The 13,398-nt window shown below is 38.3% G+C and overlaps 1 protein-coding gene across 1 annotated transcript in view; it reads left to right on the top strand.

Annotated features, from left to right (window-relative positions):
- The first annotated feature begins 491 nt into the window (after positions 1-491).
- The window catches only part of TFEC (transcription factor EC), a 35,828-nt gene continuing 22,921 nt past the window's right edge, over positions 492-13,398 (top strand). The window contains exons 1-3 of the mRNA XM_009887085.1: positions 492-524; positions 1,033-1,284; positions 3,549-3,644. Of these exons, the coding sequence (XP_009885387.1) occupies positions 492-524; positions 1,033-1,284; positions 3,549-3,644 (381 nt within the window). The remainder of the gene's footprint in view (positions 525-1,032; positions 1,285-3,548; positions 3,645-13,398) is intronic.

Raw genomic sequence — 13,398 nt, 5'->3', positions numbered from 1 at the left:
TTTTTTGAGAAAAAAGGGCTGCAAAGCAAGTCTTGCTATTATTTAACATATATTAATCATGCTTACACAGAGGCCACTTGAGAAAAATTTATTACAAGAAATTTGTGACCAGTCATGCTATAGGAAGAGGAGAAAGCCACAGGGCTGAAATGACAGTAAGGTTTGTGTATGCAGTGCTCCTCTGGTAGTTAAATTGCAGGAATGTGACATTGATCTGAAATGGGAGCTGTTTGAAGTAGCAACTCTCAATCTCTGTAATCAAAGGATGGCCCAAAGTCTTACTCAATTAGCCATTTTGGCATGACCACTCAGTTTATAAAGTCCTACCAACTCCAAAAGTGATCTGTCCTCAAGAGGCACTTCGAGAAGACTGCGTGGTTTGAGCACAGTGAACAGTCATCCAGGATTATAGTTTGGACTCTTTATTTTTGGTGGTTTTGTTGGTTTGTTTTTGTGTTGTGTTTTTTTTTAATTTTTACGAAAGTGCAGCAATGCCTCATTTAACTGACTGTGCTTATTACAAGGTGAGCCAAATGTGGATTTAGGTATGAGTGACTGCTGCTGTTGATATTACTTGAAGTTAGCTGGATTATGTTTTTCTTTATACATTTAGTTACTCTTTCAATTACAAAAGAGTAAATATATTGTGATGTTAATTTTAGAGTACTTATATATTTATAGATTTGATTTTAATGATCAGTGATTTCAACAGAGATCATTCTTAAGTGAGAAGAGAAAAATGTGTAGCATAGTTCTGGTCTTTCCTCAGGATCGTGTTTATCTTTTCTAATTCTATTTTTCTTTGATAATTATTCAGAAGGTTTATTCAGCTGTGTTAGGGGAAAATGGTAAACAAGTAAGAAGTGTGTAAGTGTGCAAAAGTGGGAAAAAAAAAAGAATTAAGGTCAATAATATACCTATCCAAGTGTTATTAAAGCTGAATGTATTGTTCTGAAGTTTTTGAAGTGAACGTATGGGCAAATACTTGTACGAGTTACTTGAAACTTAGCAATTATTTCCATTCCTTCCCAGGTACAAACACACTTGGAAAATCAGTCTAGATACCACATACAGCAAAGCCAGAGGCACCAGGTGAAGCAGTACCTGACCCTCGATACCAAGCTGTCCAGCCAGACGCTCTCCCTGTCCCACTCCCACACAATCCAGCCCACGGGAGTGACCTCCATTTTAAGAAACGGACACATGCCTCCTGTCAGTGATATTGGCACACCAGAAAGCCCCGTTACCAAGCTGCTGGCCCTTGGAGGAGAACATGAAAATGCGGTAGGGCCGGGATGGTGAAAGGAATGGGGAAATGGGCTTCTTGTGCTTCTACAAAAGCGTTTCATGACCCACACTGTGTTGGTAGTGAGCAAGAGATGACTTTCTTTACTTTCATGGGGCCTCTGGTTGCAGCACTTGCACCCTGAATCCTTTCAGATTACGTGGGTGATTCCCTTGAATGCCTGTGAATAGCTTATTGCATGATCAGGCTTCTAAATTACTGCCAGTTAAAATGTACTGTTGCATCTTTTTATCTATGTGTCATATATTGCTGTACATTTTTTGAATATGTACTTTGCAATGCAAATTCTTTTTTTTCAGAGGAGAGTTATTTCTGTCTAAAAGTATTATCCTAGCTGCATAACAAAGTTAAATACGGATTACCTTAAAGACGTAACTGAAAGAATCTCTCATTCATTTTTCAGTTAGCTGATATATTTATATATGGGTTATCTTGGGTAAATTGGTGTAGATATGCTAACTTTAGTGCCACCATCGATTTTAATAGAGGTACAGCTATTATACAGTGTCAGATTCTCAGCCAGTGTGAGATGTAGATCATTATGGCCTTTAATACTTCAATAGATTTCAAGAGAGAGTGCTTATTAGGTAAAGGGGAATTCCTAAAGAAATAAAAAATGGAGATGCTGTATAATATCCTGGGCTTTAACAGAACAGAGGAATCTTACAAATACACTGTGACCCATTTGAGCATTTGGACATTACAGGGGAAACTGAAAAAAATAAATCCAACAAAACTTCTTGGAGAGCTCATCTGAGGCTCCTCTATTCCTTATGCATTGATAACTGACATTTTATGTCAGGTTTATCGATTATTGGTGCCACTAGTATGCAAAGACTGTTTTAGATGGCTTTATGGAGGCCTCTGTGGTCACCTCTGTGCTGGCAAGTACCATGTGTTGGAACCATTCTCAGACACTTTGGGTGTCTGACCAGGAACAACCGATGCCCGCCCTAGTACCACTCTGTCCTCGAGAGTGAGACGGCTGCTTGTAAACCACTATCCTCAACTGTGCATGGTGATGACTGGGAGAGTGATAGTTGGCACAGGCCAAAGTCTTTGTAGGCATCACTCTTGGATAATCCCATCCCAGAGCCTCAGGGAGATGCCTGGCACAGTGCGATTTCCTAGTTGCGGATGTGCCCTGTGGTTCAGTGTAGGCTGTAGGTATATTAGCAGATAACACAGAGCCAACGCACAGGTTGGTGCACTGAACTGTATTAATTCATAGTGACTAATTGCTGGTGCTTCCTGGCATCCTTTTGGCCCAGAAAGCATTTTCCTAAATAAGTGTGGGCACAAGTCCTTGGACAGCACGTGTCTGGTTTTTGGAGAGGGAGAGGAGCACGTGTATGAGCTGTGCTGGGCCACATGGCTGCATCAAAAGGTCCCTGCCCCGTGTGATGCTTTCTTTCATTGCATAGGACGCTCTGCATTTCCCTCAGCTACAGCCCTTCAGACAGCTCCCAAGAGATGCTTGAAAAGCCTCAGAGCATGATTCAACTGCTCCTGCAGATCGTAGAGTTAACAATGACAGGTTCATCATGAGATCTGTCCCAGAGTTATTTTGTGAATGGAACCAGACCAAAATTGTCATTGAACACTCATGCTGTATCTTGTCCAAATCTGTATATGTCTATATGTTGGCAAAGTCTTCACTGTTTCATCCCAAGTAAATAATTAGTGATTCCACCTGCTTCAGTAGCTTTTGATTCAGATTAGAACAAAAGCAGGACCAGAAGGCTGGCTGGAGAAGTGTCCACTGTACTGCCAAATGCAACACAAACCTCTGCCTGCTGAATCTCGGGGGCAGTGTGTAACACCAAATCTTGAGTGACTCATGCTCTTGTGGAACCACAGGTTCCTTTCAGCCTTCCTGCACCGAGGCAACAATACACTGTGGATATGACAGACCTGATGAAGGTGATAGATCACAGTTACAACTTAGCAAAGCACTCCTGTCATCTGATCTTGGTGTTCCAATAAGGGATTAAAAAAGGGGAATGGGCCAGTGTTTGGCAGGGAGGAAGTGACTTGCTAAACCACTACTGTTTTCACAAGAAGTAAAAAAAAGTGAATATTGTGTAAAAGTGCTTGAATTATTTCAACTGTCAGATGTAAACTTCTGAAATTCAGTTTTACTTATGTAATTAATAGTCAAGATTATTTCCCCTGTATTTTCAGAGTAACGTTTTTTCCATTATGATTTGTAACGTTTTGTCTTAAAATATTTTTTTATCAGATGGAAGAGGTGATTGAAGACATAATCAATATGGAATCAAGTTTTAATGATGAAGGGATAGGTTGTTCTGAAACTCCTCTACTTATGCAAAGAACTGTAAGTATTATGTGGAATTCCATCTTGCTGTTTGTAACAGAGAATTTCATTGAGTGATTCAAGCACACGTCACACTTCAGAAGCTAAAACAATACTATCAGTGGATTATTCTCCTTACTCTTCAGTTGCTTGTCTTTTTGTCAAGAAATGTTACAGGAAAGGGTTCCATGTGATGGGATACAGCTGATTTAAGTGGTCTGAATAGCATTTGGGATTCTGGCCCAGCATCAGGTCTGGTGCATAACCCAGTGGAGGTACTAATTCCCATACAGGACTATGGATATGAGGAGTAACAAACTGTTATAATTTTGTAAGATCTTTTTGTAAAGATATTATTATTGTAAAGAAATGACAGAGGATTAACAAAGGCTACTTACATTTCCATATAAGTTACATGTTTGAAGAGGAAGGATGGACCTTTTCTGGACACAACACCACATAAAGCATTATTATTTGTGAAAATAACACCTATCAATAACTGTAATGCAGCACACTTTATAGAAGGGATGCTCTTTATTCTCTCAACCCTGATTTATACTAGAAACATTTTTCCCACGGATTTTGTCCTTAAAATGGGTGCTGATAAAGGCAGAATTCACGCTGGTGCAGGCTGCAGGGTTTTCACAGGCTTTGACAATCTACAAAGTTCATTTCAGAATACAGAATCAGGTGCTTGCTCATAATCACCCACTGGAGGAACATCTTTTTCTGACTACAGAACATCACTGGCTACAAAAATACATTAGGAGATAAGTTCTCTACGCCCCTGTGTTGCCCACTACACAGTCCAGTGTTAATGGCAATTAATAGTTCCATGAATACCTGGCATTTGCATGCCAGCTACAGAACTAATACAGTCAGTCTGATTTATACATATCTCAGTACAGAACATAGCAAAGAAATGCTCCCTGGGGAGTGAATTAATATTTTGGCTCAAATTAAGAGGAGGCAGGGGAGGATCCTTTCAGATGTGGTACCGTGGGATGGCGATGAGAGGCATGAATTCTGGGTTTTGGATTAGACTCACACTCCCTCAACACCTTTTAAAACTGGATGATGTTAATCTATGCTAATTCCAGCCTCATTAGCCTTTATCTTCAGCCATGAAGGACATATCTTTCTAAAATGTATTGAATACCCTGGCAAGCATGGAAATATGTAGTGACTTTTAGGCCTAGCTGGTGTCTTACTTGCAAGGACTTGAGACTCCTGCAAGGCCTGTGGGCCAGGTAATTGCATTTAGATTTTTGTTTGTTCGGAGGAAATCACCAGGCTGCTAGGCAAGCCAGGGAATAACATGTATTTCCAAATCTCTCTGTGGGATATTATGGCAAAATGAAGCCTGACTTCAGCAAGGCATGCGAACTGTGCCAGTGTGGAAGCAATCAAGCAGTGTCTCTGTCTCTTCCGTCATCTCTTTTGGCAATGTGTACTCCAAAAATATATGAAAGAAATAGGCAGACGGAGGTAGTTTCAGGCAGTTAGCTTGTGACTCAGGGGTTTACGGCATTTTTCAAGCAACATCCTAAGCCTGTTTGCGAAATTTTGGCCATAAGCTGTGCAGTAGAGAAAGACAGAGAGGCAGGTAGAAAATATGTTCTTTAGATCCAGTTTTTCATCATCACATTAAACATAATGATATTTTGTTTATCTGAGTTTAAAATGTATATATTGCAACAGTGTTGCACTAGGAGACATGATCAGGAATGAGAGAACATCTAATTCCCCTGAGAAGAGGAACTGGGGTTTTGCTGTACTTAAACAGAGATTCATATTACTTCTGCACAAGGTGCCTGGCTATGGTGGCCACCATCAGCACAGCATAAGTGAGATCTCAAATGGGTCTGAGTTGCCCATGTGCCTGGCTGACTTGGTGTTTGCTTCCTCCTTACACTTCTCCAGTGTAATGCTTAAGTATTTTTAGGATTGTATCTTAGGTTATTCCCTTCTTGGCATTGCCCTGAATTTGTCCAAAGTGTGCAAAGTTGTCTCTCTAAAATTCTGAAAAAAATCTCAGTCTTCTGTTTTTCTGAAAATGGTATAAGGCTTGGAGTTTTTTCAGCAAAATCTTTTCTTGAACAAGCCAAATTCATGAAGCCATTTTCTTCTCTCATTTTTCTCAATAGTTAGTGGCTGAGATTAGAGACTTTACAGGGCTACCTGTTGTGTGTTGCAGTGAATTAATGTTTGCTTTAGTTAGATGCATCCATGTACCATTTCAATGGCACATTAAATGAGGACATTGAATTCTGTGTGAGACTACTCATGTGAATAATTGCTCAGAGGCTCATTGTCTGACCCTGAATTAATGAATTACAGTAATGTATTAGTAGAATCAGAGAAGTGAAAACAAGAACATCTCTCCATCTCTCATTAAAATTATTACAGGTTCTGAAGAGTGGATTGTCTGGGTTTTTGTGTGTTTGGCCCCAAATTCATAATTTTTTAAAACTCTCTGCTTCTGGGTGGCAACTTAAGAATTGCTTAAAGTAGGAAATTCTCTGGCTGTGTTTCTATTGCTCTTAACAGTACCGTAATTGTAGAAACCTACTTATTATAATTATTTTTTAGAAGTTGAGTTAAAATTTAAGACTAGGTCCTCCCTATATGCAAGATGTTCTGATTCTTCTGAAAGTATTTTTAAACTCAGTTATATACTTGTCCAGAAAGCATAGCTGAAATCAAATCATAACTATACTTATGAACTATCACTTGATGAAAATTATTGGTTCACCATGGAGAAAGTAGGATTTAATATCGAAAACTTGAAGATGACACCAATTTAAAGTAATTTTTTCTTGTCACAATAATTTAGTCTTATGAAACTCTTTATTAAGGGAGAGCAACATATTTATCTGTATTGCAAGAAATCAGTTTCTTCTCCTAGCATATCAGGAGTGACAAGTTTCTTCCTGACCTTATAGGAATCATTGAAAAAATGAAACAAATATATGAGTGAATATGAGCTAAATAATGCTAGGTATGTCAGATATGGTGACAGACATTTGAAAAGTAAACATTTTTCATTTTTATCAGACTTTCATTCTTATTCAAAATCCTCACAGTCTATTTAGCATTCTGTAATGAATTTAAAGTTTATTAACTTCCAAATGCTCAGAACGTAGGAAATGTAGATGTGCAGGTCTGTTAATGTAAAACACATATGACAGCAACATTAAAAGTTTGAGGCAAGTTCTGAAAAGCTATGGTTTACGTTCCTTTAAATATCTGAGAAAATGAAGTTTAAGAAATATGCTGTATCAAAGGAGACGTGGAGAACATTAGTCAAAGTGAAGAGAACCAGAAAAAAACGGAGTTAGAAAATAGGATCTCTGTGCTTTTTAGGGTTGGATTTGACAGTGTGTGACCTAGTGAACCTCTGCTTGCTACTGAATGTTGTTTTGTTTTGCTAATATATGTATACAGCCCTAGGACTCACCATAAAACCCAGTAATTTAGCAAGCACAACAGTGATCTCTGTGAAAACATTTGGCATTTTACCAGTACTTTCATTCAGAAATAACTGCTGTAGCCCAAATAATCACTGTACAGCTACTGGGATAATGTCCTCTGCTTGACATGCAGTCCACTAAAACTTACATCGAAAGCATTAGGAGATTAACTAGCTTGGAATGAGAATAAAATGAGAGGATATTACTGTTCTGCAAGGGCACAGGTTTTTCTTGCACCGTGCTGGTTGGAACAGGCCAGAAAATAATTTGATTTTGTAAACATTTCCAAAGATTCTAAGTTGTCTTTTGTTCTGGGGCAAAAGAAAACAGGAGCTTTCAGAAGTATTCTTGAAGAAACCCAGGGAGAAAAACTCTGTAGCCACTAGATGGCTGGTGGTGAAAACTAAGGGGTAGTGCCGAGTAATGCTTAGGGCAGACCACTACCATAAAACTGGACTTCAAAAAATCCACTGCAATGGCCCAACTGGTGATCTGTTGAACTGGGTGGACTCACTGTCACTGGAGTAGTAGCTACGGAATGACTAAATACAATGGAGCAGTTACTTTCAGTTTTCTAGGGAGAAAATGTAATGCTTCTCTATGGAAAACCTATTCATTGTGGTTTTGGTTTTGGTTGTTTTTTTTTTTTTTTACCATGTCCAGTAATAAACAGAGCCAAGAAAAAATGTTTCTATCTTGATTTATTCATAATATTTAAGAAACGTTTTCTTCAATTATTCCCCTGAATGCGCTTGCCAGCAGGAAAAATTCCTGAAAGCAATGGCTTCTAACCAATGGAAAGCACAGATTTTATTATTATATATGGATAAATGTACCATAAGCGTGATCTGAAGAATTATTCTCACTCAGGGAATAGAATAGCCTTGGTAGTCCTAGACGAAGCTGGAAAAATAGCTGTTAAAACAAGTTATTTAAAAAAAAAAAATCTGCAAAACATTTTCCAAAATTGCTCTTTGCTTTAAAGGAAAGAAATACTTAAAGATTTGAAACAGCGTTAGTTCCTTCAGCAGCTCCAGCTCTAACTGCATACTGAAATCATTATGGTGTCATTGGCGCTTTGAAGTTCACATCACCTCGGAGATTTAGCGCTGTCACATGCAATGAATCTGCTGTTGGGAACTTTCTCTATTGTGCATCCAACCAAATTTCTTCAGTCCTTTGAATGTGACTTGATGTATGTGGTATTTATATGCTGGGAAAAAGAAAAATTAAAACAACAAACTAAACATTATTGCTGTTTGTACCTTTTTAATGAAATGGTACTGCACCTCACTTGAAACTTGGTTTAATATCAGGTGATCAAAAGATAGGTACATAACATTAAAACATTATATCAGATAATAATCTATTATTATTTGTTCTGGTTAGAAGCAACAGCTAAGGGGCAGCAGATCACACAGATCCCATTGCTAATCATCTCCTGGTTGGGTGGTGTAGGAAGAAACAGAACAGCAGAGGTCTGGCTTGTCTTGTACTTCTGGGTTTGAATAACGGTAAAAAGAAAGAATGAACTACCTGTCGTGGTTTGTCGGTTTGCTGGGCCCTCTCCATACAACTCTGAATCCCAGACAGCCACTCTTTTCCTCTGCATGCTAAGGAGCTCCCTGTTGCCCACCAATGTAACGAGGGAAGGTGTAGAGAGATTCTTCTCAGCTTTCTCATCTACTTTGCTCCCTCTCCAAGAACTCAAGTGGCTGTCTGTAAGATAAAGGGGCCTCTAGTGAAATCATTAAAAGGCCTCTGTAACTGGCTGGGTGTAAAGACTGGGAGAGAGAGGAGTCGCTAACGGAGAGGGGAAGAAAAGCAGCTGGGCATGCTGAAAGGCAGGGCTTTTGCTGGGTGCTGGATGTCAGGGCTGAGCCGGTGGGCCAGCTGGGCATGGGGAACGGCAGCTGCCATGCAACGGGTCCCCTCTCAAGGGGTCCTGCGAGGCCTCGCCGCTTCACTTGCGTCACTTCATTTTAGATGTTCACAGCTCACTATGTCACTGAGATTGGGAGCTATGGGCTGCTTCCAGTCCACTTTGGAGTCAATTCCATTGGGATTGCTCCACTTACGTCACTCTTGCAGGAAAACAGCTTATGGAGAAAATCCTGTTGCCCTATGGTTCACTTGTATTTGGTCGGCTCCTTTGGCATTTGAAAAAAAACCTTGTGTTGTACAGGCATGGACTAGAGGTTAGATCAGGACAGGACAGGATAGATGTTTTCCTTCTCTAATCTTCATGATTCTGTTAACTACAGCTGGTATAAAGTTCTGATTAAATCTGTTAACTCTGCATTTCATTTCATGGAGACACTATTTATTGATAAAAGGACAGTGCAGTCTGTCTGAGAAATCTCACTGCTATTACAAGGTCTTTGAGGTCACGGTTTCTCATCATGGCATTAATAATTTGTATTTGTATTAATTATTTGTCAAATACTGATGGTTACCATCTGGATGGATTACAAAAACTGCTGTCTGCCCCATTCCCAGAAATCATACAGAAAAAAGAAATTCAATAGGTATCCTCCAAAGTATTTTATTCAATAATTGCTGTGATTATTCAATCATGAAGTAAAACCAGGTTTCCATTAGAGGTGCATATAGTATTGCTGATCTAGGCAGCCCCCTGCTGCATAATCATAAGCATTTTTTATTTAGCGAATACCAATCCCATTTGGCAACCTTCATAAGTTTATAAAACCTGCTAAAGTTCAAAACCATTTTAGAGAAAGGGCCAGAGTAAACATTAACAACCTCATTTGCTTAGGTTGGGTAACTTGAAAAGGCTGCATAACATCAATGAAAATGCTTTGTCAATCACATTCTACACTAGATTAGTCTTAAAGTCCAAGGAAGAATCAAAGTTCACCTAAGTATATAAACTTCTGTCTAGCACTCCCTGGTATCGTTTCCAAGTTTAACGAAAAAGAAAAATGAAGGAGAAAGAACAGTCGGTAGCTATTGAGGAAATAATTGACTCCTCAAAAATAAAACTGGTGAGCAAATATTTTCTTTGTCTTTTTTTCGATAGTATAAAAGTGCTAGATAGGAAATTTTGTCTTTCAGTTGTAGAGAGCTAACAATGAAATGCACAAACTGACAACTCCTCAGGTCTGTTTTCTGCAGCTGGAGGTGTCTCTTGGTATCACTGCCACTACCATTTTGGATCATACAGATGCCAGATGAAGGTTTGTTATAAGTATTTCACACAAAATAGTAGTTTGAGGCTGAAATGGGCAGTGTACAGCTCTCTATCATGCTCTAAGTACTCCAAATAGACTGGGTATGAGTGTTTGCAATTTACCCCATGCTGTAGGAAAGGACTTCATAGCACAGAGCATGCAATACTTTGGGTCAGCAGGACTGTGGTCCACTTTTAGATAGCTGCGCAAAATGCCCAGATAGCTCAGCTCTATCTTTAACACTGTGACTGCACAATGTCTAATAACCTGTCTCTATTTTGAAGGTAGACCTCTCAGGCTTCATGCAACTGGAGTAAATTTTTTCATAATTATGAAATGAAGGAAAGGTTCCTTTTTTCCTCTTTGGTTTTCTCTTTTGGAAAGGTAAATAGACATAAATGGAAGTATTATTCTACAATATACAGTCGTTTGTATATTGTAGAATATATGGTCAGTACCTCTTACAAACATGATCTTCATCTCAGAGCTTCACACATGTTGAACAGAGGTAGGAGAAGAGGATAGATAAAACACATTTCTAATTCTCCTAACATGCTCATTTATTTTTAGTAAGAATGTTCTTTGATAACATATCCTGATCTTTTAGATACACTGAATATCTCTGAAAGCCTTTGTAGACTCTCCACATTGGAAACAACTCATAAGCAAATTTTAATGCTCTTTAGCGTTATACTAACTTTGAAATCAATATTGGCTTATGTGGTCCCTCGTTGAAAGAACTAGCTGGGCCTGAGGAAACGTGGCAGTGATATTTTATTGCAGAAATACAAACCCAGGATCTGTTACTCTTACAGAAATCAATGATTTATCAACATTTGATTAATTTTATCTCATTATTAACTGGTAGTCCAACAAATGAGGATGCATTCATCTCACCTAACCCACTCACATTTAGTTGCCTCTTCTGCAACTGAACGCCTCAACTCTTATCTCAATTACTATACAGAGGCAACTTCAGCCTGCAATTTATCTCACTGATTTTAGATGTAACATTTAGTATGAAATGAGTAGCACCGAAGAAGCCTATATTTCCCTCCTTGAATACAAAACAGAGGTTTCTGTCTTCTTCACTATAGGTAACCTCAGTTTCCTCAAGAAATCACAGTACCTAAGAATATAAAAATCAGCATTTTGGAGTAGATTCTGAAGTGGTGGACAAAGGAAAGGATTTTGAATGTGTGTTGTCATATTACAGTTTGCTTTTGTTGATGGGTAATAAGTTTTTTCAATGATGTCTGAGCACTCCTCGCTAATCCTATGCTCCTGTGCAGCAGGATCTGCAAGTAAATTCCTGCTCTTTGGGGCCACCAGGTAGATTCTGTCTTACCCCAAAGCCCTGATGCACAGCCTCTGCAGCATGTCTTGTGTTGTTGTATGTATGAAGCAATGCAAGATCTGAAGTCCATAACAGATGACAGATAATAGAGAAGGTTACATTAAGCTCCTTCAGGTCTGTAAGGTATAGGTTATGATCACTTCTGGAGCTAAACTTTATGAATTTCTTTTAATGGCATTTACATAGGTAGAATAAAAGACTTGTGAGCTCAGAGGGAACAGCACTGGCCACTTTGTTTTCCAGGCACAGTCAAGCATCTTACTGCAAAAAAAAAAAAAAAGTTGTTGTTGGAAGCAGGAATTAGTGCATTAGCCGGTGTTACTAGTGAAATAATCTTAGTAAAACAGCTAACAGTGTTGTCATGTAATTGCTATCTCTGAGTTTTGGACCCTGGAGATTAGTGGGGCAGTACTCTTGTGACATTTGATTTCCAGCTGCCAGCTGGATAATGACAGTATCACGACAGCACTTCGCTTTTGGTCTGTGTCTGTTATGTTAGTTTTGTAGCCAGAAAAAAACAAGAAAAGATAAAAACATGCAGTTAAGAGATGATAACTGAAAGAACAGAACTCGTCAGCAAAAGGCTGATTCTCCAGAAAATTCGTTTGCTTGGTCATATTTGATCAGACATTTATCTAGACAATGGACTTCTATGTATATGATCAGGGCAGGAATGTACTGTAACTGCGAATATGAACAGAGTTCATTTTTCTCTGATGAATAATGAACCAGCTTGATGATCATTATTTGAAGATAAAAAATGAACCAGTTTTCATGCATAATATATAATATGTATTATAATATATCTGAACATTAAGTCCCTGGTTGAGCAGTGTGTAATTATGAACCATGTTAAAGATAAATATAGAAGGAGATACAATTTGTTCTAAGGAAAACAAGTCTGAAAAGGGAAGCATTTGCTTTTCTCCTGTTCTTTTTAGATAATAAAAAGATGAAGTGGAACATTTGGGTGTTAGTTGTTACTAAAGACCATCTATTTTCAAACATGGGTATTTTGCCTTGCAATTACAAAAGGACCTAAAATATATAGCTGTGAATGGGATCTTCTTGTTCCAGACTCTGAAAACAGTATACTATGACTTTTTTGATAGTTGAGAGTGTAAACACACCTTCACAAAGAAAAAGGATATCATGGTTTCTGTTGTTCACCTTTCTTCAAGCAACACAGCAATTGTAAAAGAAAGCCAGAGGTTCAACCCCAGTCTTCTGAGTACAGGACTGGTATTGACCCACAAGATTAGTCATCCTGTCTGCAATACCTGTGAATTAGATGAAAAGTCCCAATTCACTAAAACATACATTGAAGACACAAGAATTACCTCAGTTTCCCCATTGTCAAAAGTTGGAAATACCAGATATTACAATGTAGAAAATGGTTTTGGGTTATTATACACTTATTGATCTACTCCTTATTTGGCCAAATTCAAGGCACATTTTGGAGTTCATCTGTGAACTTCAAAGACTGCAAAATAATTTTATTTACCTGTCCTGAATAAACAGGGAAGGAATGACAGGGAAATAAGTATGTGTTTTTTATTTTTTTTGTATCCCAGTAATACAAATACGGAACAAACTGAATTTTACTTAATATGTAAAATGAACTGTGGAAGCGGTTCCAAATGTAGATTTCTACATTTGGGATGCATATGATATTAGTATAAAAACTTTGTAAAATCCCTGCTTTGATTTTTTAATTAAAATGAATAAGCAAGAGCCACATTGAAATGGATGGG

The sequence above is a fragment of the Charadrius vociferus genome, unplaced genomic scaffold, assembly GCF_000708025.1.
Source record: "Charadrius vociferus isolate BGI_N301 unplaced genomic scaffold, ASM70802v2 scaffold906, whole genome shotgun sequence".
In the NCBI taxonomy this organism is placed as follows: Eukaryota; Metazoa; Chordata; class Aves; order Charadriiformes; family Charadriidae; genus Charadrius; species Charadrius vociferus.
Note: the sequence above shows the minus strand (reverse complement) of the source record. Positions and strands in the feature narration are given on the sequence as shown.